Below are 19344 nucleotides of genomic sequence, written 5' to 3' on the forward strand. Positions count from 1 at the left end.
TTCAAGCCATGTTTTGGGGCTCCAGGACAATTCTGGGACTCAAATTTAAAAACAACCCCTGAAAAATGAAGTGAAAAGTCCCTAAAATGCAGAAAAATCTCCCACAAAATCCCACTTCCTTTTTTATTTTTTACATTTTTTGACGTTTTTCCTGTTTTGGGGGGGACTTTTCAGGGCTCAAATGTCACAGAAAACAGCTCGGAAGGACTGAAAACAACCAAAAAAAAGTGATTTATATGGAAACCGGATCAGAGGTAAGGAGGGACCCCATAATATGGAGCTGGGGAGCCCCAAAATGTTGATTTTGGGAGGTGAGACCCCGAAATTTGGAGCGGGGGGGGGGGAGCCCAAAACATGGATCTGGGAATTTGACAGCCTAAAAGTGAGGAGTCTGGGAGGGGGGATCCCAAAATTCGGAGCTGAGGAACTCCAAAATGTGTATTTGGGAAGTGGAGAATCCCCAAATGTCAATTTTGGGAAGGGGGATCCCAAAATTTAGAGAGAGAGAGACCCCAAAATGTGCATTTTGGGAACAAAAGAACCTCACAATTTGGTGTTTGGGAACAGGGGAACCCAAAACATGGAATTTGGGAATTGGAGACCCCAAAATTTGGAGTTTGAGGGGGGAACACAAAATATGGAGTCTGGCAACCCCAAAATTTGGATTTGGGAAGGGAATACAAAATTTGGAGGGAGGGAACCCCAAAATGTGGAGTTTGAAAAGGGGGAACACCAAAATATGGACCTGGGATTTGGGGAACCCTAAAATATGGAATTTGGGAAACAAGAAATCCCAAGATTTGGATTTTGGGAAGGGAGATCCCAACATTTAGAGACGGGGAGCCCCAAAATGGGGTTTTTTGGAAGGGGGGATCCCAAATTTTTGAGGGATGGATCCCAAAATTTGGATGGGGAGACCCCAAAATGTGAAACTTGGGAATGGGGACCCCAAAATGTGGATTTCGAGGGGTCATGGCCCCAGGGCTGCTAAAATTCATGGGGTTTTTTTTAAATTTCAGATTTTCCCACAGACTCCAGTGGATCCATGATGCCACTGCTCCAGGTATGTCTGGGCTCAGGATTTGGGGATCTTTGGGGAATTTTGAAGCATTTCAGGGCAAAAAAGGATTTTTTTTTCCCAGAGCCAGAAAATTTTAATTCTTAAAAAATTCAAAATTAAATGAAATTAATTGAATTAAATCCAAAATCAAGGAATTTGGGGGATGTCAGCCTAAAAAGTCAGTGGAAAAAGAGGAATTTGGGATGTGGTAATTGGGATGGGAGTAGGTGACGCCTCCCATGGTTCCCCCCCCAGATCTTCCTCTTCTTGCTTGGCCTTGGAATTCTGGGAATTCCAGCCGTGGAAGTGCCAGGAAGTAGGCTCCTGGATGCCCTCAGTGAGTCTTGGGCCCTCCCAGTCCCTTACAGTCCCTCCCAGTTCCCTCCCTCCCAGTATGTCCCAATGCCTTCCAGTTCCCCCAATCCCCTCCCATTATATCCCAGTTCCCTCCCAGCATATCCCAGTCCCAACCCTGTCTATCCCAGTGCCCCCCAGTCCTCTCCCAGTGACCCCAGTTCCCCTTCCAATAAATCCCATTTCATGCCCAGCCCCTCCCAATTCACTCCCAGTGATCCCAGTTCCCTGCTCAGTACATCCCAGTTCCCTCACAGTATATTCCAGTCCCTCACAGTGCCCACCAATCCCTTCCCAGTGACCCAGTTCCTCCCTCTCCCAGTCTATCCCAGTGCCCCCCAATCCTCTCCCAGTGTCCCCTGTCCCCTCCCAGTAGCCCAGTCACTGTCCCTTGGCCCCAATTCCAACCCAACCCCACCCACCTCTTCCAGAACATCCCTCTGGCCTCTCCCACCCTCCAGTCTGGGACAGAATTCCCTCCTTTTCCCAAAAAGTCCTCCCCTTTTTTCAACCCCCCCCATTACCTCCTCAGACACTCCCATCCGAAAGCGAGACCAGGGCCCCCCTTCCCACCTCAAGTGGGAGCCCTTCCAAGGCCGTCTTCCCCCCGACGCCGTCTCCAGCTGGAACCGCCATACCGGGCGCCTGGAATTCATCTGTTCCACGATGGAGCTCGGCTGCAATTCCGGCTCCTACGATCCCGTCAGGGGCCCCTATTGCTACTTCCCAAACAGGGGACAGGAGAAGCACACCTCCAACTTCAACATCTTGGTCAACGCCGGCGGCTTTGAGGCCTTGGATTGGGTGGATGATTCCTTTGGCACCGTCCCAGAAAATGCTGTGGAGAGTTGCCCATCGGTCGACATCTTCGTGGGGCGGAGCCGGGACGGACTGGGAAAGGTCTCCAAGGAGCACCGGGCGCTTTTCGTGGCACTGGGGGGGGAGGAGGTTTGGTACAAGTGGTATCAAGTCTTGGTGGTCAAGACGGGCCCGTCCGACATCTCCATCGTGGACGTCGCCTACAACCTGAGCACGGCACTGGAACATTCTGAGGACGTGGTCTTGGCCGAGGCTCCGGTGCAGAACGAAGGCTGTGGGGCAGCCCCAGGGTCCACCTTCTTGGAAGAGGCCACGGAGACGGAGCACACGTGGCGCTCAGATCACCCCGCACTGGCCACCGTGCGCGGGACGCTCCAGGCGGCCCCGTTGGTCCTCACCGGGACGGGCTGGGCTGCGGCCAATGTCACCTCCCTGCCGTGGGTGGGCGGGGCCAGCATCGCTAAGTTCGTGTCCCACGGGCCCCACGAGGTGCGGGAGGAGGTGCCGGCGCGCTCGGAATGCACCGCGGTGCTCCGGGGACGCCGGCGTGACCTCCAGGTGATGTTCACCGCCCAGCTCCGCCGGGAATTCCGTGATGGATTCCAGCACAGCGTGGGGGTCACTGGCTGGGCACAGACCCGGGTGGTCACTGGGGTCAGTGCCAGGATTCAGCAATGCCGGGAACTCACCAGGGTCCCACCATGTCCCGCATAGGGAGGGACCTATGCTGGACTTTGGGCTGGATCCCAAAATTCCTCCCCAAAGATTTTTCCTGGTATTTTTCCCCTAAATAATCCCACAAAATGCAATAGCAGCAACTTGGGATGCAGGGCAATGCTTGGATTTGGTGGGTTTTCCCATATTTTTGCTTTTTGTGGCATGACCTTTATCCCTTTCTGAAACCACATGGCAAAACTGTGCAAAAACATGGCATTTTCTGACTGAATTTCCTGTTTTCTCCAAAAATTCTGTGGAATCTGGGATGGGGGGTCCCTGGGACAGTCCAGAACTGGACGGTGGAGAGGGATTGGGAGTCCTGGAATGTTGGGAGGGGTGTCCCAGAGATCTGAGGGGACCCAGGGAGCTTGGGGGGAACACAAGGATTTGGGAATGCCCCAAATTTTGGGGGGGGAGAGAAAAGATTTGGGGAGACCCCAAATTGCCTGAAGGGAGGGAGACAGAGATCTGGGGAGACCTCAAATTTCCTGGGGGAGGGGGGTGTCCCCAGAGAGGTGAGGGGGGCCAGGGGGCTGGGAGCAGTCCAGACCCCCCCCGGGTGCCGTTTGCCATCCAGCTGCTCCAGGAATTCCACACCGGCTCCGGGCACAGTGAGGGGGCACCAGGTGGGCACTGAGGGCGAGCGGGGCCGGCAACTCACCGAGGTCCTGCTGTGTCTGGTGGAGGGAGGGGGCAGAACCCCAAAATCCATTTTTTCCTGGAGAATTCTTTGATTTTCCCAAAAAAAGTCCTACAAAATGAGGGTGAAATAAACGAGAACGCCAGTTTTCCCATCTGCATTCTCTGTAGAATTTAAAAACTTGAATTTAAAATTAATTTTAAAACTTTAATTACAATTTTAATTCCTTTTTCTTCAATAAATGTAAATAATTTTTTTAAAATATTTTTTAAAAATTAATTAATTAAAACTTTTTAAAATTAAATTTCGGGGAGCATTTACCTCCCACCTCCTCCTTCTTCGATCTTGTTGAAAAAAAAGATGAAGAAGTTAATTATTCCATATGAAATCAATAAATATTAAATTATACTGGTCAAAGGATCAGAAAAAATATTTATTTTAACAGAGTTTTTTCAATTTTAGAATATTTTAGAAATTCCCCAAAGGAAAAAGACCTGCTGAAAAATCAAGACTGAACTGAAAAATTTCCTCTATAATTGATTTATTATCAAACCAATACATTGCTTCTGAGATTTACACTTTACATATAAATTTATAAAATAGATATATAAAATATTTCTAAGGATAAAATATTATAAAATAAAAATAAAGTATTATATAATATAAACAGAAAATACATTTACATAAATAGAAATATATAAAGTATAATTTATCATAAAATTATTATATTTCACATAAAATATATTAAAATATTATTGAATATAAATATATTTATCTATTTTATTTATTTTAATATATTTTTGCAGATATTTATATGTTTTAATAGATTTTTATATAATATTTATATTATATAGAGAGTTATATATAACATTTATATATTATATATTCATATCATTACATAAGAATATAAATAGATATTAGATATTATATAATAAATGAATTACATACATATATTAATCATGGCGAAGCTTCGCGAACGAAGATTTGGGAAGGCTCTATCCACACCTGCCACAGGCACGCTGGTGGCTTATGAGGCCAATACGTGACAGACAAATCCGATTGCAAAAGGCACAGCAGAAAGACTCCTTAGATGGTGTATTCTGCAAGACACGGTTCTTTCTGCGCTGCCTTTTCTCCTCAAGGGTGATCCTGCGTGTGTTCTCGAAGGAGACAGCTGCGTTATAGATGGGGTGTCTCCAGGCCTCCCGATTTGAGGTCAGAGTAGACCAGTTATGGTGATCAGTACGGCCAAGGCTGAGATGTTGTTTCAGGGAGTCCTTGTATCTTTTCTTTGGGGCTCCTCTGTTGTGGCAGCCGGTGGCAAGTTCACCATAAAGTGTGGGTTTGCATGGTCAGGTTTTGGTAGCAGGGGGGGCTACAGGAGTGGCTTCTTTGAGAAGCTTCCAGAAGCTTCCCCCATGTCCAGCAGAGCCAATTCCAGCAGCTCCAGGACGGACCCACCAAGGCCGAGCCCATCAGGAGTGACAGAAACGTCTCAGTGATAACATATTTAAGAAGGAGAAAAAAAAGTGATTGGGCAGATGAAATTGCAGCCCAAGAAGAGCAGAGTGAGAACGTGTGGCCAGCTCTGCAGACACCGAGGGCAGGGCGGGAGGAAGAGGAGACCATGGGCAGGAGCTGTGCCCCTGCAGCCCACAGGGCACCACGGGAGTGCAGAGATCCTCCCACACTGGAGCAGGGGGTGCCCAAAGGACGCAGGGACCCCGTGGGAGGCCCCTGCTGGAGCAGGGTCCTGGCAGGGACCTGCTGACCCGCGGGGAGAGGAGCCCACGCTGGAGGCAGTTTTCCTGGTGGGACCTGTGGCCCTGTGGGGGACCCACGCTGGAGCAGCCTGAGCCTGAAGGACTGACCCCATGGAAAAATGACCCATGTTGCAGCAGTTTGGGACGAACTGTTGCCCATGGGATGGGCTCACGTTGGAGAAGCTGGTGAAGAACTCTCTCCCGTGGGAGGGACCCCACGGGATCAGGGGAAGGACTCCAACTTCTCTCCCTGAGCAGTGACAGGAAGAGCAACTGACCATAACCCCCATTCCCTGTCCCCCTGCAGCAGTGGGTGGGGAGGAGGGAGAACCTGGAAGGAAGGAGGGGTGGGGAAAGGTGGTTTTGAAATTTATTTTACTTCTCATTCTCCTGTTCTGATTCTGTTGATAATATATTTATTTAATATCCCCACTTTGAGTCTGTTTTGCCCGTGATGATGATCAGTGAATGATCTCTCCCAGTCCTTATCTCAACTCATCAACCCTTCATTATATTTTCTCTCCTCTGTCCAGTTGCAGAGGGGACTGAGAGAGCAGCTTTAGTGGGTACCTGGCCTCCAGCCAGAGCCAACCCACTACACTGGACTGAGCTGACCCTGCAGGGAGAGGCGTTCCCGACCCCCCTGCTGTGAAAACCTGTAGGGAACCGAGATTCTATGACCCTGGGAGAAACTCAGAAGGGGAACTTGGCAAGATAAATGCGGATGTGGTGAGATGTATCCTTGTGTGTGGGAAATTGCTTGGGACTATGTTTCTCATGGACAGTGAATGCTTAACTAAAAAGCAGATACAGAGAAAAATTACCAAGAGGAATTTACTGCTGATGTAACATGGTATATAAACCGTGAAGGAACTGCAATAAATTATTCCATTATATCACTCCTTGGGGTCCATGCCGCAGTATGCCACAAATGTCGCCCAAGTGAAGCATGCAAAATTAATCCAGAAAATATAGCCGGAATTCCAGTGGCATAGCCCAGCTGAACCAGGACAGCGACCTGGGACAGGATTTGACTGTGTGCATCCATCACCTCTGCAGGACAGCAGGTGAGCAGCTGGGAAACACGGGAATCACTAACACAGGAACAAAAAAATCAGATGGAGATACTCACAAAGATATTAAAACTGCCAGTTGTCGTTGGTAACGCTGCTAGTTTGGGTATGTGACAATTGCTCCTGATTTCCTCTAGAGGGAAACTTGAATGTTGCCGTATGGAAGCAAACTGGGGAAGAGCTGGGGCAGAAGCCAGGTGAAAAAGCTTTAAATTTATTGTCAACATGGCAACAGGTGTTTTCGGCATTAAGCCACCTGTAAGCTACAAATGGAACTGATTTACTTTCTTTGGTGGGTGCACCCCTCGCAGAGAATGATTCTAAAGAGAAACAATTCCCACTCACAACCCGAGACTCAAACCCCAGTGATCCTCTCGACCCACCCTGGGTCAATTCTGAAAAAGAGCAGATTTATATCTGCCTCCTGCTGACAATGACTCACCACAAGGTGCCTCGGGAACAGCCCTGCTAAACCCCTCACCCTGTGCCACCGCTTCTGCCGCGCCCGCAAATCCAGCGCTCAGCCCGGCCCCGCACATCCACTTCCACCGCCGCCTCCTCCGGCCCCGTGTCCCTGCTCTCTGCCAACCACCACAGAGAGTGCCGGAGTGGACCTGGTCATCTCCCAGTCAGTCTTGTTAACTGATACAGCTGTGCAGTTACTCCCCACGGGGGTTTGGGGACTGCTAGGGAACGGTTACAGTGCATTTTTGTTAGGGTGCTCATCCACAACTCATGCAGGCCTTCTTGTGCTCCCTGGAATCATTGACACTGATAATACTTGGGAGATTCACGTCATGGCTTGGACACCTCATCATTCTTGTCACATTAAAGCAGGAGAAAAGGTTTATTTCACTGCACAAGGTCTGAAGTGAGAGGGATGTCGCACTGGAGGTTTTGGCAGTACAAACATACCACATATTATGTGGGTACAACAAATCTCTCGCAATCAGCCGATGCTGACTTGTTACTTTAAAGGGCAACGATTTACAGGTTTGGTGGACACAAAAAAGGCCTGTTTGTGGTCAGCTGAGCCTGCAAGGAGCAGAAAACACAATTCAACCCCAAGCAGTGGTTCTGCAAAGGCCTTGGAAGGTTTTCAGAGCAGTGGGGTCGGGAACCCCTCCCCCTGCAGGGGCAGCTCAGAGGGAGCCAGTCTGAAAAGGCACCGACGGAATATTCCTGTCACTCTCCCAAAGGGACTCAAGGAGCCCTAAAAACATCTTCCCCCCTCACCGCCAAAAAAAAAAAGGTTTATTTTGTCCTTCCCCTCAGCATGGTGCGGCACTTCCCGGAAGGCAAACTCTGGGAATAACCACTGCCCCCTTTTCTCCTCCTTCCCTCAGCTTTTCTATCTGAGCTGGCATGGGCACAGGGGCTGGAATATCCCTTGGGCTCATTGGGCTCAGCTGGCCTGGCTGTGCCCACCCCCAGCCCCTGGATGGGGGGAATGTTGGGAGACAGCACTGATGCTGTGCCAGCCCTGCCCAGCAGGAGCCAAAACAGGGTCATGTTCTCTACCCCTTGCCAGCTCCCCCTGCAGAGCCCAGCACTGGGAGGGGGCTGTGGGAAGAGGAACTCCAGCTCAGCCACACCCAACACAATCACCACCTCTTATTCCACACCACTGGTGTCACACTCACATCCCACAGAACTGAGATCTTCTGACTCTTCCATTGGATTGATTTCTCTGAACTGAAATCCCTTCTTGCCAACACACACAACTTCAACTCCATCCCATTTCTTTGAAAAATATTTCTCACTCAAAATGGAACAAAACAGTGGCCTAGAGGACATCCTGCCCTCAAATGGATAACTCTAAACATTAATAATTAAAAAAAATGACCCCCCAGTATTCAAGAAAAGCTTGTACCTATTTCCTAAAAGCATCCGTGAGCCCTGTCAGCCAATTTCATACCTGACAAGGGTTTGGAGGGGGTGCTTTGTCACGGGAAGCCCTGGAGGCCCATGGCACAGGGATGGGGCTACACTGTGGGGCTGTGGGGCGCTGGTTCTTTGGTTGCCAGGGGCCATTCCGGAATGGAGAGGATAGGCCGTGACCTCCCAGAGGAGGTGTTCCCTCGGGGGAGCTCTGCAGGGCCCCCGCAGCAAATGCCCCAGTGCAGCCTGTGCTGTGGGGAGCGCGCACAGGGAGAGGCTGGGCCGGGCCGAGGGTCGGGACAGCAAGGCCGCCCCAGGGAGGGGGTTCTGCCCCTGCCTGCAGGGCCCAGCCTCGGGCGGGAGCACCGTGGGCAGGGCCCGGTGCTGCTGCTGGCTCGGGGCTCAGGCCTTGCCGCCTGCCAGCTGCCTGGGCCCCTGACCCTGCTGCGCCACACGGCCGAGGCTCCGTCCCCGCTGCCCCACGGCAGCAGCAGCTCCCTGCGTGGCAGCCCCAGGCAGGGCCCGGTGTGTGTGCCCTGCGGGCAGAGGCTGTGGCGGGACTGGTTTTGGTGCTTGTGCAAAGCGTGGTGGAGTCCCCGCAGGCAGTCGGGGCTGGGCTGGATGAGGCCAAGGAGCCGGGAGATGAATGAGAGGAGCTGCAGGGCTGGAGCAGGGCAGCTCCGTGTGCTTGTGGCGCTGAGGGGCCCAGAAGTGAACCCAGCCCGGCGTTGTGTGAGCGGTGGCAGTGCAGGGGGACTGAGGGGGCTGGTGGTGCTTTCAAGAGCATTGTTGGTGCAAGGCAGGATGGGCTTGTCATTGCTGGGCACGTGGTGAGGCGGGGCATCCAAAATCCCCCCAAGGGGAAGGGAGCAGGCAAGAAACCAAAAGTAAAGGCTGGCACTAAAGAGCCCGGGGATTTGTGGAGAGAGGGACTGGGGCAGTTTTGGGGGGGGATTTGGGGCACCACAAAGTGCCACTCAGTCCCATAGCTCTGGCACCACTAGGCAGCAAAATTATTTTCCAGAATGAAAGGCAAAACCCCCTCAAAATCCCTCAAAATTCAGGGGTTTTTTTGCTCAGCCCAGTGCCTGCTCAAGCCCAGGCCCTGCAAAGTCCCGCAGGGGCACTGGGCACACTGGGATGGGGCTACTGAGGCACATGGGGAGGGAGTTCCTGGGACCAGTGGGTGCACTGGGATTGGTCTCGGGAGGACAATGGCACAGGGGACAGGGACAAGGTGGGGACCCTGAGAGCACCAAGTGACTCAGGGCAGGGACACTGGGCAAGGTGGGAGGCACTGGGACCCACTGGGGACAGGCAGCCAAGGCTCACGAGCACTCAACCCCTCCTCCTCCACCAGTCTGGGGACCAAAGGAGGTTTAGGGGGGACACAAAGGTGGGGGGGATTTGGGGGATCCCCACCTCGGCTGAGCCCCCTCTCCCCCCTCTCTGCAAGCTCTGGGGCCCCTTGGCCTGGAAGAGCCTGAGGCAGCTCCTTGCCTGCTGCTTCTCCTGGGCCTGGGGGGCACTTGGGAGGCCATCTGGGGGTCACAGTCGTGGCCACGCCAGCCGTGAGCTCTGCTCTCCTCACTCAGACCCCCAAACCCACTTAGAGCCTCATCCCCGTCCCCCTGAGCTCCCCCAGGGCTCCATCCCCCCTAGGTGAGCCCACGGGGTCTGCAGATCCTGGGGAGGAGAACAGGGCCAGCCCTGGGGACCCCGGCTCCCCCCGGCCCAGCCCCACTCCCAGATCCTCGGCAGGAACTCGTTCCCTGTCCCAGGGCAGAGCTGTGGGCAGGGGGAGATGGAGGGGTTAGGGACCCCCACAGGACCCCTGCACTCCAGGGGTGTCTTGCTCCCCCTCAGTGGGGTGCTCCGGGCGTGCCCCTAACCCAAGGGGGTCTGTACACACATCCCCTGCCCCCGGGAAGGACACGAGGGACATTTTGGGGACCCCATATGTGCAGGGAGTCCCTGGACTGTTCTGGAGAGCCCCCCAACCCCCTGGTGTAGGCACCCCCATCCCCCCATCCCAGGGATCCATCCAGGGGTCCCACTGTGGGGGTCCCATCCCATGGGCCCACTTCAGTGGCCCCAGCTGGGGGTCCCAGCCCACTCACCTGGAGGACCTTCTTCCTGCTCTGTGGGGTCGGGGTTCAGGCCAGGGCAGCCCCCCATGAATCCATGCTGCTCTTGGGGGGCTGCTGCCTGGGCACTGGGGGGGGCACAGGCTGTCAGGGCTGCTCTGCCTCCTGTGCCTCCACAGCTCCCCAGATCCCTCCACAGCCTCCCAAACTCCTCCACGATCCCCTCAATCCCTCTGCAGCCCCCCAAACTCCCCCACAGCCCCTTCCCCCTGATGCCCCCTACCCCTATGCCCCCCTCTCCCGGGGGCACCAACCCCTGGGGCTCCTCGTGGGAGACAGGGCTGTTCCCAGCCAGGAGCAGAACCCAGAAGCCCCCCCAGCTCTTCCTGGGGGAGCAGGTGAGGGACACACCCACACCCTGCCCAGCCGGGTGTGCCCCCCATGCCAGCAGAGCCCTGCTGGGCACTGGCAGCACCCCAGGTCTGATCCCTCCCCCCAGCCCGGCACAGCCCCCCAGCCCCAGGAAGCCCAGAACCCCTGTGGGGACCCCAGCCTGGCACAGCCCCTGCACAAGAGCCCCCCCACACCCCCAGCCTGGTAGACCCCCTTCTCCCCCCTGTGACCCCCTGAGCCTCCTGCCCTTCTCGGCAACCTCAGTCCTGTGCAGCTGCCGAGCCTTGGGCACCTCCCACGGGACAGGGTCTGGGCTGACCCCGGCCCTCCCCCCGTGCCCCCCCAGCACCCCCGACCACCTCAGCCACCCCCCAGCCCCCCAGTTTGGGGTAACTCACAGGTCGGCCCCCCAGTCCTCAGGGCTGTGGTGGGCGAGGCTCCCGCCACGGGTCACCTGCTGGGGTGGGGACAGTGTGAGGGAGCCCCCACACCCTCCCCAATGCTCCCCGTTACCCCCCCTTGCCCTGCCCCCCCCGGCGTGCCCCCCTCCTCCCCATCCCCCAGCTCACCCCCACACCCCCGGGGCTCTGTCCTGCCGTCGTCCGTGGGGGCTCGGCAGGGAGGGGGCGGCCCTGGGGGGACACAAGGGACACAATCAGCCTCGGAGGACCCCAGGACCGACCCCCCAGGACTGTCCCCCCACACATAGTTAGCGCTGGCTCTAATTGGGGCACCAATGTGGCTGTGCAGGGACAAGGGTGGCAGCGAGAGGGCACTGGGGGGGGTCGAGAGGGAACTGGGGGGCATTGTGGGAGTCGGGGGGGTCAGTGGCGGGGAACTGGAGGGGTCAAGAGGGGCAGTAGTGGGGTCACACGGGTTGGAGAGAGAACATATTGGGGGAGGATAATTTGGGAGAATCGAGAAGTTGGGGGGCCGTGGTGGGGGGGGGCAAAAGGGGAGTGTGAGAGCAAGACAGGGGACATTGGGGGGCACGAGGGCACGATGAGGGAGCAGGGAGGGGCTAAAGGAGACCGGGGGTGGGAGCTGGAGGGGTCGAGGCGGTCAGTGGGGGGGCCATGTAGGGGCTGGGCGTGCAGACCCCACTGGTGGGGGGCTGGCAGCGCCCTACTCCCTCCCTCCCCCGCTGTCCTTCCGTGCCCACCCCCTCCAGTGCCCACCCGGTCCCGATGCAGCCGGGGGGGTTTCCAGGAGCTGGTGCCACTCTCGGGGCTGTAAAAAAAGCAGCGGCCGCTCTCGGGGTCCCGGTGCCGCTCCCAGGACCCCAAAACCTGCAGGGGGGGCCCGGCCGGCACGGGGGGCGCGGCCCCCCGCCCCTCCCGCTGCAGCCCCTCCGGGTTGCGGGAGATCGTGGTGGGTCCCGGGGGAGACACCTTGGGGGGGGAAAGGGTTGAGGGGAAGGACCCGAACTGGGGGGGGGGCACACGGGCAATGCCCACAGCGCACCCCCAGCCCTGCTGTGTCCCCGTTATCCTGCCCCCCAGCCCGCCAATGTCCCCCTGCCCTGTCGTATCTCCCCAGCCCCCAAGTGCCCCCCCAATGCCCCCCCTCCCGGCACGGGGCCCTCCCCCCGCCCCCCAACTTCCTCCGGTGCCCCGCAGTGGGAGCGGGGGAGGCGGGGGAAGAGGCGAGGGAGAGGTTGGAGAGTGCAGGGGGGGACACGGGGGGGGCACAGGGGTGCAGGGCTGGGGGACAGGGACAGGGAGCCCCGGTAAAACTGCGGAGGGGGGCTCTGAGAGGAGCAGGTCTGGGGGGCACAGGGTGTCCAGGGGGGTAACCCAGCCCCCACTCACCCCAGTGTCCTGCTGGGACTGGCACTGCGCGGGGGTGGGGGTGACCCCCCTTGCCAGCTGGCCGGTGCCGGTGCCCACGGCGCGGGGGGGGGACACGGAAGGGGCACACAGGTCCTCCGGCGAGCAGCACTGCAGCCCCCCCAGGCCTGGGGGCAGAGAGGAGGGCACCCACCCACACAAAATGATCCTCCGTGCTGCCGGCGAGGGGGCACAGACACTCCCACCACCCCCGGGCCCCAGCCCTGGTTTCCCGTGTCCCCCTGCCCCTGGTGCCCCCAATATCCCCATCCCCGCGTCCCCGCTGTCCCCCAGCCTCAGTGTACCCCTAGCCTTGGGCACCCAGACTCCCAGCCCAGGACCCCCAGCCCGTTCTCCCAGTGCCCTCTCAGCCCCACAGCTCCCTTCTCCCTGTGCCCCCCCAGCCCCGCGTGCCCAACCCACGGCTCCGTCCTCCCAGTGCCCCCCAACCCCGTTCCCCCATCAGCTCCGTGACCCCAGCCCGGCCCCCCCCCGCCCCACCCACCCGTCCCCGCGGGCTGCCCGGGGGTCCGCGGGCTCCGGGTCCCGCTGTCACCCGGCTCCTCCTCGGCCACGTAGGCGGCGGGGACGAAGAAGGGTCGCGCCCAGGGGGGGTCCCCGGGCCGCCGCACCTGCCACCAGTCCGGGGTGGCCCTGCGGAGCAGCAGCAGCCGCTCCCCCGCGGCCATCGCCACCTCCCGCCCGTTCTCCGCCCGGTACCGGTACCCGAACAGCGCCCGCAGGGGCACGGCCGGCCCGGCCCGGCGCCACCGCCGCCCCGGCAGCATCGCCACCCGTCCCGGGGGGACCGCGCCGGGGGGACCGCGCCCTGGGGACTGCGTGGCCCCGCTCGTAGCACCGCCGGGGACAGGATGGGGACGGGGCAGAACGTGTCGCCCCCGCCCCCGGAGCTGGCGGGGCCCCAGGATGTGGTGACAGGGGATGAGAGGTGACACTGACTGAGAGGTGACACGGGCTGAGGGGTGACAGAGCCTGAAGGTCAAAATCCCTATTTCCTGTAGCTTCCATCCCCACAGCCCCCCTGCTCCCCACAGCCCCGTGTCCCAGAGGTGGTGACAGCTCCCGATGGATACCCTGGTGTGGGGACAGATGGTGCTTCCCAAAAAGGCAAGAAGTAACAGGATTTATTCTACTTTTACCCAGATTTTGCTGTTCCTGGGGCAACCTGAGGGGATCTTTGCCTTTTAATATAACTTTTATTGGATTTAATCCACACTAACACTGGGTCCTGCTCGATCCTGTGCTTCTAAGTCCCCTGCTCCCTGAAATCTGGGTGTGTAGCCAGCCCCCTCCCAGCTCCCACTGGCTTTCTCACTTTTAGTTTCCCAAATCTTGTGAATCCAAAGCTTCTCCACAATATTACTAATTTTCCCCAGCCTTTCCTGCCCTGCATAACACTGTATTTAAAGGGAGTATTTAAGCTGAAAAAGAAGTGGTTAAATTGGACGCTGAGTTGTGGCTTTAAGGGGGTTAAATCCCCTCACAGTGAATTCCTCATGGGAGCAGTCACCAATTCCCAAAAAACAGTGAGAAGGGGGGGAATGTCCTACCACTTTATACCCCAAAAATGCTTCAAAAGGGACATTTTCCAGGTGTCCCCATTCCCAGTGTCCCCTCCCAGAGGGACAGAGCGCCACCAAGGCCCCCTCCCAAAAGACACCGGAGCCGCTGATTCGTTTGGGCTTTAATAAACCTCGGAAGTTCAGGAATTCCTCATGCAGGGCGGGGTGGAGGGGGAGGTTTAACCCCCTGAAGCCCCCGGAGCCGCCACTGCCCAGTGGGAAACACAGAGGTGGAAAGGTCTAATTAGCTCCAACGAGGCTGAATTTGGAGGAGGCAGCCCGGGGACCCCCCACTCGGCCCTTCCCACCCCCCTCGGGGATGTTCCCAGCCCTGACCCCTCCCTCCCTCTGCCTGCTCCGGACAGACAAACCCCCAGAATCCTCCTGGGAAGGTCTTACAGGGATTTAGGGGGTTCCGAGGGGGGATTCGGGGCCGTTTCTGAACCCTTCGGGGTGGGGGGTTACATTTAAGACTGTCCAGTGGAGAAAAGAAACAAGGGAAAAGCCTCCGGCACAAAGTCCCTGGATCCGACGGAACCATCCCTGGGCCAGGGAGCCACCCTCTGTCTCCCATAATTAGCGGGATGCAGTTAATTACTGGGATAACGAAGCCACGTCTCCTGGTCGTGCTCGGCCCTGGAGCAGCAGCGGCTGCTCCCGACGGCGCCGAGGGGAGTGAGGACCCGACGCTGGCTCAGCAAAGCGCCCGGATCTCGGCAGCACCAGCCTGGGGATCACCAGGTCGGGGCACAGGGCCAAGGTGAGGGGCACCAGGCCAGGTGAGGGGCACAGGGCCATCACTCTGAGGGCCGGCTGTAGTTGAGGGACAGCAGGACCATGCTGTGGGCCAGGAGAGAAGCTTCGGAAGCTGGAAAAACACGGGAGCAGGGTCGGAGACTGGGGGCACTGGGACTGGCACAGGGGAGCCCTGGGCAGACTGGGAGTGCTGGGACCGGGATGGGAGGGGCACTGGGGGACATTGGGGGTGCTGGGATGGGCATGGGATGGGCAGTGAGTAGATCAGGGCCCTGCAGCAGGCACAGGAGTGGACATAGGGGACACTGGGCAATAGGGGAGCACTGGGATGAGAACTGGGAAGACTGGGAGCACTGGGATGGGCATGGAGGCACCCCACTTCCCTCCCATTCCCATTTTCTTTCCCCTGGGGATGGAATCTGCCACCAGAGCTCTGTGGGACAGGCACACCTGGCAGCCCAGAGCGGGACGAAGTCCCCCTTTCACCCCAGAATTCCCTGTGCCCAGAGAAGCCGGGGGGGCCCTGCTCTGTGTGTGTGTCCCCAGCAGGTACCTTGGAGCTCACAGGAGAGCTGGAGCCACTGCTCCAGCCACGCCCAGCACTCGGCCCGGCCCAGGTGGGTGGCGTTGAGCCCACGCAGGTAACAGGCCTGGGGAGACACAGATGGTCGGGGTGGGCACGTGGAGCACCAGCATCACACCAGGATCCTGCCATGGCACGAGGAGAGGCCCGGGTGTGGCTCCAGGTGTGATCCCAATGTGGGAAATGGGCTGGGAGAACACCTTCTCAGGAGAGGGCAACCGCCACCCACCCAGGGTGGGTCTGGGGGACCCCCCTGTGCCCCAAGGTGACACCTGGGGTGACACAGCCCTGGGATGGGGGTGCTGAGGGTCCTCACCGCTCGCAGCTCCTCCTCAGAGAGCTGCCCCAGCCCCAGGCGCAGCAGGGCCCGGTCCAGGTGCCGGATCTCCAGGATGTGGCTCAGCAGGCGATGCCGCAGGAGAACTGCCGGTAAGTGGGGGGTCAGGAACAGCACCTGGCTCAGGGCCCTCTGCAAGACACAGGGGAAGGTCACCTGGGTGATATCCAACCCCTCCTGAAACAGGGGTGGGACCCACAGCACTGCCACCTGCCCGAGTGGCCCATCCAGCCTGGCCTTGAACACTTCCAGGGATGGGGCATTCCCTGGGAAATCCCACCCAGTGCCTCCCCACCTTCACAGGGAGGAATTCCTTCCCACAATCCTCCTCTGGGTTCACTCACAGCAGCTCCATGTCCTCCTGATGTTGGGAGCTGGAGGAAGCACTGCAGGTGGGGTCTCACCTGAGCCCCCCTCACCTGCTGCCCATGGGATGGGGACAAGCCCAGGATATGGGGGGATTTCAGGGCCACCTGTCCAGCTTTTCATCCACACGTGGACTGGTTTTGGGGCACAGCCCCCAGTTTGAGGCACACCTGAGCAGGGCAGCACCTGCACTGAGCTGGACTCACCACATGATCCACCTGGAGCCTGTTCAGCACCAGTGGAGACCCCGAGAACAAACTCCTCACAGCCAAGAGCTGGGCCAGGCGGGGCCGGGCACCTCCCTGCACCTGCAAGAGCCCCAGGAGGGCAGGTGACACCTCTGCCAGGTGACAACCCCCCCAGGGGGTGATGGTGTGACCGAGGGGGATGTACCTGGGAGCAGAGCTGCTGCAGGAGCTCCCGGGGCCGGGGCTCGGGCAGGGACTGCGCTGCCAGCGCCAGGCTCTGCACCACGTCCGGGTATGAGTCCCTCCGGATGGAATCATAGACATCCAGGAATTCCAGCTGCTGCTGCGGCGTCCAGAAGTAGCGGATCAGGAGCTGCCGTGGGAAGAAATACCTGGGGTGAGAGAGGAGAGAAGGATTGAGGGAGGGAATGATACAGGGGGCACAGGGCAGGTGGGGTCTGGGCTGTGGAGGAGGCCAAGGAAAGCCCTGGGTGCTGCCAAGGCCCCCGCTGGCCGTGTCCCCACGCTGTGGCTGACACAAGCCAGGTGCCTGTGGCCTCACGTCCAGCCCCCCCAGGTCCTTTCCCGTTCTGCCCCCAGCCTGGAGCGTTCCATTTTATTCCACAGGGCCGTGGGGAACCCAGGGCAGGACCTCACCCCATCAGCCTGATCCCACTGATCCCACATATCCAGCCTGGCCCCTACAGAGCCTTCCCTCATGTCCCCCGTGAGCTGAGGTCACAGACAGGGACATTAACCAGGACTGGGAGCCCCGGGAGGGGCAGCAGAGCTGCAAAATCCCAGGATTTAGTGGGGATTTATCCTGGTTCCAGAAGAGCTGGTGGGAACAGGGACACTCCAAGGGATTGTGCATGGAGGTGCCCGTGGCTGAGGACACTTCAGGGAGGGTCTCTCTGATAGTTCTTTTATTAAATTATTTTAATTGATTCCATGATTTCTTTGGGTAAGACAACAGCCCCAGAAGCTGGGATAGCAAATCCAGCACCCGGCTCCTCAGGATCCGGGTGTTTGTCCTGACAGGGAGAGCATGGCCGGATTCTTCATTCTGAAAACCCCAATTCCCTGGAATCTGGGGGTCAGGGACCCCAGTACTCACATCAGGACGATGACCAGGAAGTTGGCGAAGGGTGGGATGGCGATGATCCCAATGGGAATGGCCTTGAGCGCGTCCCTGCGGAACTGCCTCCAGACGGAGGAGAGAGTCAGGATCCGACACCAAACCCCCCAAACTCCCTGCGAGTCCCTGCAGTTCACGGCCCCAGCGGTGGCTGCAGCTCCCAGTCCCTGTGTTTAGGCAGAGGAGGTGCATCCCCCAGGAAATCCAGCCCTTTTCCATGGGGAGGGGGCTCACCTGGCGCAGCCGCTCCATGTCCCGGTACGGGAGCTGCTGCACCTTCAGCCGCTGCCGGGACATCCTGAATCTGATCCTGCCGATCTCCTTCACCTCCAGGAACAGCGCCTGAATTCCTGTTGGACAGAGCACTGAATCCTGGGGTGGGGCAGCTGCTTTCGCTGTTCCACCTGGAGCGGCAGGATACATCCCACCTCCTGGGACCCACTTTTGGGCTCCCCCTCGGGACTCACCTGAGGTGAAGGTGCTGTACAGGACGTAGAACCTGGGGAAGCTCCTCTCCAGGTAACGCTCGTACCTGGCATTGACCCTCCGGGCGACGGCGGCCACGGCAGCCACGAGGGCCCGGGAGGTGGCCCGGGAGGAGAGGGGACGCTCCTGGGACCTGAACACCTGGCACCTGCACCACCACCCCCGGGTCAGCTTTGGGCTCAGGATGCCCCAGGAGAGGTGAGGGGGTGCTGGGAGCCCCCCGGAGAGGTGAGGAAGACCTGGGACCCCCCCGGGCCAGGGCTGGGGGGGGAGCGGGGCCTGGGAATCAACCAGGGCCCGGGGGCCTCGGGGAGGGGGAAACCAGGTGGCACCAGGGCAGGGAACAGCACCGCGGGAATGGGGGGTTGTGGAGTAACGGGGGGCACTGAGGGGGCACTGGGGCCTGAGCAACAGCGGGGGAGGGAGGGGCCATGGCCAGTACCGGGGGCGTAACGGGGGAGGACCAGGGGAGTAAGGGATGGAGGCTGTATTTGGCGGAGGGTCAGGGCTGCGGTCGGTATTGGGAAGGGTCGAGGCCCGCGGTCGGTGTTTTTGGGGGGGGTCGGGGCCCGCGGCCTGTGTTTTTGGGGGGGGTCGGGGCCCGCGGCCTGTGTTTTTGGGGGGGAAGTCAGGGCCCGCGGTCTGTGTTTTTGGGGGGGGAGGGGGTCGGAGCCCGCGGTCAGTATTTGGGGGGGCTGCGGTCGGTGTTTGGGGGGGGTCAGGGCTGCGGTGCGGGCGGCTGCCCCTGAGGAGGTTGTGTCCCACGGGCCGCGGCTGCCCCGGAGGGCGGTCTCCGCTCACCTGGGCGCCCCCAGCACGGGCAGCGGCTCCATACGGCCGCGGCAGGGGCCGAGGGCGGCGGGGCCGAGGCGCCAGAGCGCCCCGCGGGCGGCGGCCCTGGACAGCGCCATCTTGGCGGGCACGGGCGGCGGTCACGTGGCGCTGCGGCCGCTGATTGGCTGCTGGTGCTCCGGGGGCGGGGCCTGGACCAATCACCCCTTCCCCCTTCCCCGATCCCTCACCCCCGGTACCGGCCCCGGGACCCCCGGCCCGGAGCCCGGACCGATCCCTCACCCCCGGTACCGGCCCCGGGACCCCCGGCCCGGAGCCCGGACCGATCCCTCACCCCCGGTACCGGCCCCGGGACCCCCGGCCCGGAGCCCGGACCGATCCCTCATCCCCGGTACCGGCCCCCGGACCCCCGGCCCGGAGCCCGGACCGATCCCTAACCCCCGGTACCGGCCCCCGGACCCCCGGCCCGGAGCCCGGACCGATCCCTCATCCCCGGTAC

The 19344-nt window shown here is 59.1% G+C and overlaps 3 protein-coding genes across 5 annotated transcripts in view; 2 read left to right on the top strand and 1 right to left on the bottom strand.

The window, feature by feature from the left end:
• LOC108509827 (natterin-3-like) overlaps window positions 1-3179 on the top strand; it is a 4451-nt gene extending 1272 nt beyond the window's left edge. For both annotated transcript variants that reach the window (XM_017839416.1, XM_017839417.1), the window contains exons 3-6: window positions 175-254; window positions 1020-1063; window positions 1316-1397; window positions 1947-3179. In XM_017839416.1, coding sequence (XP_017694905.1) covers window positions 1046-1063; window positions 1316-1397; window positions 1947-2947 — 1101 coding nt within the window. In that variant the 5' untranslated portion in view covers window positions 175-254; window positions 1020-1045 and the 3' untranslated portion in view covers window positions 2948-3179. The remainder of the gene's footprint in view (window positions 1-174; window positions 255-1019; window positions 1064-1315; window positions 1398-1946) is intronic.
• A 9484-nt stretch (window positions 3180-12663) lies between these two features.
• SLC11A2 (solute carrier family 11 member 2) overlaps window positions 12664-19344 on the top strand; it is a 29578-nt gene continuing 22897 nt past the window's right edge. The window contains exon 1 of the mRNA XM_017839424.1: window positions 12664-12668. The gene's annotated coding sequence lies outside the window, so the exon portion shown is untranslated. The remainder of the gene's footprint in view (window positions 12669-19344) is intronic.
• LETMD1 (LETM1 domain containing 1) lies at window positions 13764-18964 on the bottom strand. Of its 2 annotated transcripts, none has more exons than XM_017839429.1 (9): window positions 18855-18964; window positions 18035-18201; window positions 17802-17917; window positions 17547-17629; window positions 16635-16821; window positions 16448-16549; window positions 15855-16007; window positions 15509-15605; window positions 13764-15067 (listed from the first exon to the last, which is right to left on the bottom strand). In XM_017839429.1, the coding sequence occupies exons 1-9, from the start codon at window positions 18962-18964 to the stop codon at window positions 14997-14999; spliced, it is 1086 nt and encodes a 361-aa protein (XP_017694918.1). In that variant the 3' UTR covers window positions 13764-14996. The 2 variants fall into 2 exon arrangements, with proteins under 2 accessions (XP_017694918.1, XP_017694916.1); XM_017839427.1 differs by having other exon boundaries at window positions 17802-17932.

Source organism: Lepidothrix coronata, unplaced genomic scaffold, assembly GCF_001604755.1.
Source record: "Lepidothrix coronata isolate B3197 unplaced genomic scaffold, Lepidothrix_coronata-1.0 Scaffold411, whole genome shotgun sequence".
Classification (NCBI taxonomy): Eukaryota; Metazoa; Chordata; class Aves; order Passeriformes; family Pipridae; genus Lepidothrix; species Lepidothrix coronata.

Bases quoted from the DNA above. Each gene is read 5' to 3' on its own strand.
- LETMD1 (XM_017839427.1), bottom strand. From the start codon at position 18,964: ATGGCGCTGTCCAGGGCCGCCGCCCGCGGGGCGCTCTGGCGCCTCGGC. The intron at 17,630-17,801 runs GTGAGCCCCCTC...GTCTGGAGGCAG, and splicing joins ACATGGAGCGGCTGCGCCAG to TTCCGCAGGGACGCGCTCAA. The intron at 15,068-15,508 runs GTACCTGCTGGG...GTGTTTTTCCAG, and splicing joins GCTCTCCTGTGAGCTCCAAG to CTTCCGAAGCTTCTCTCCTG.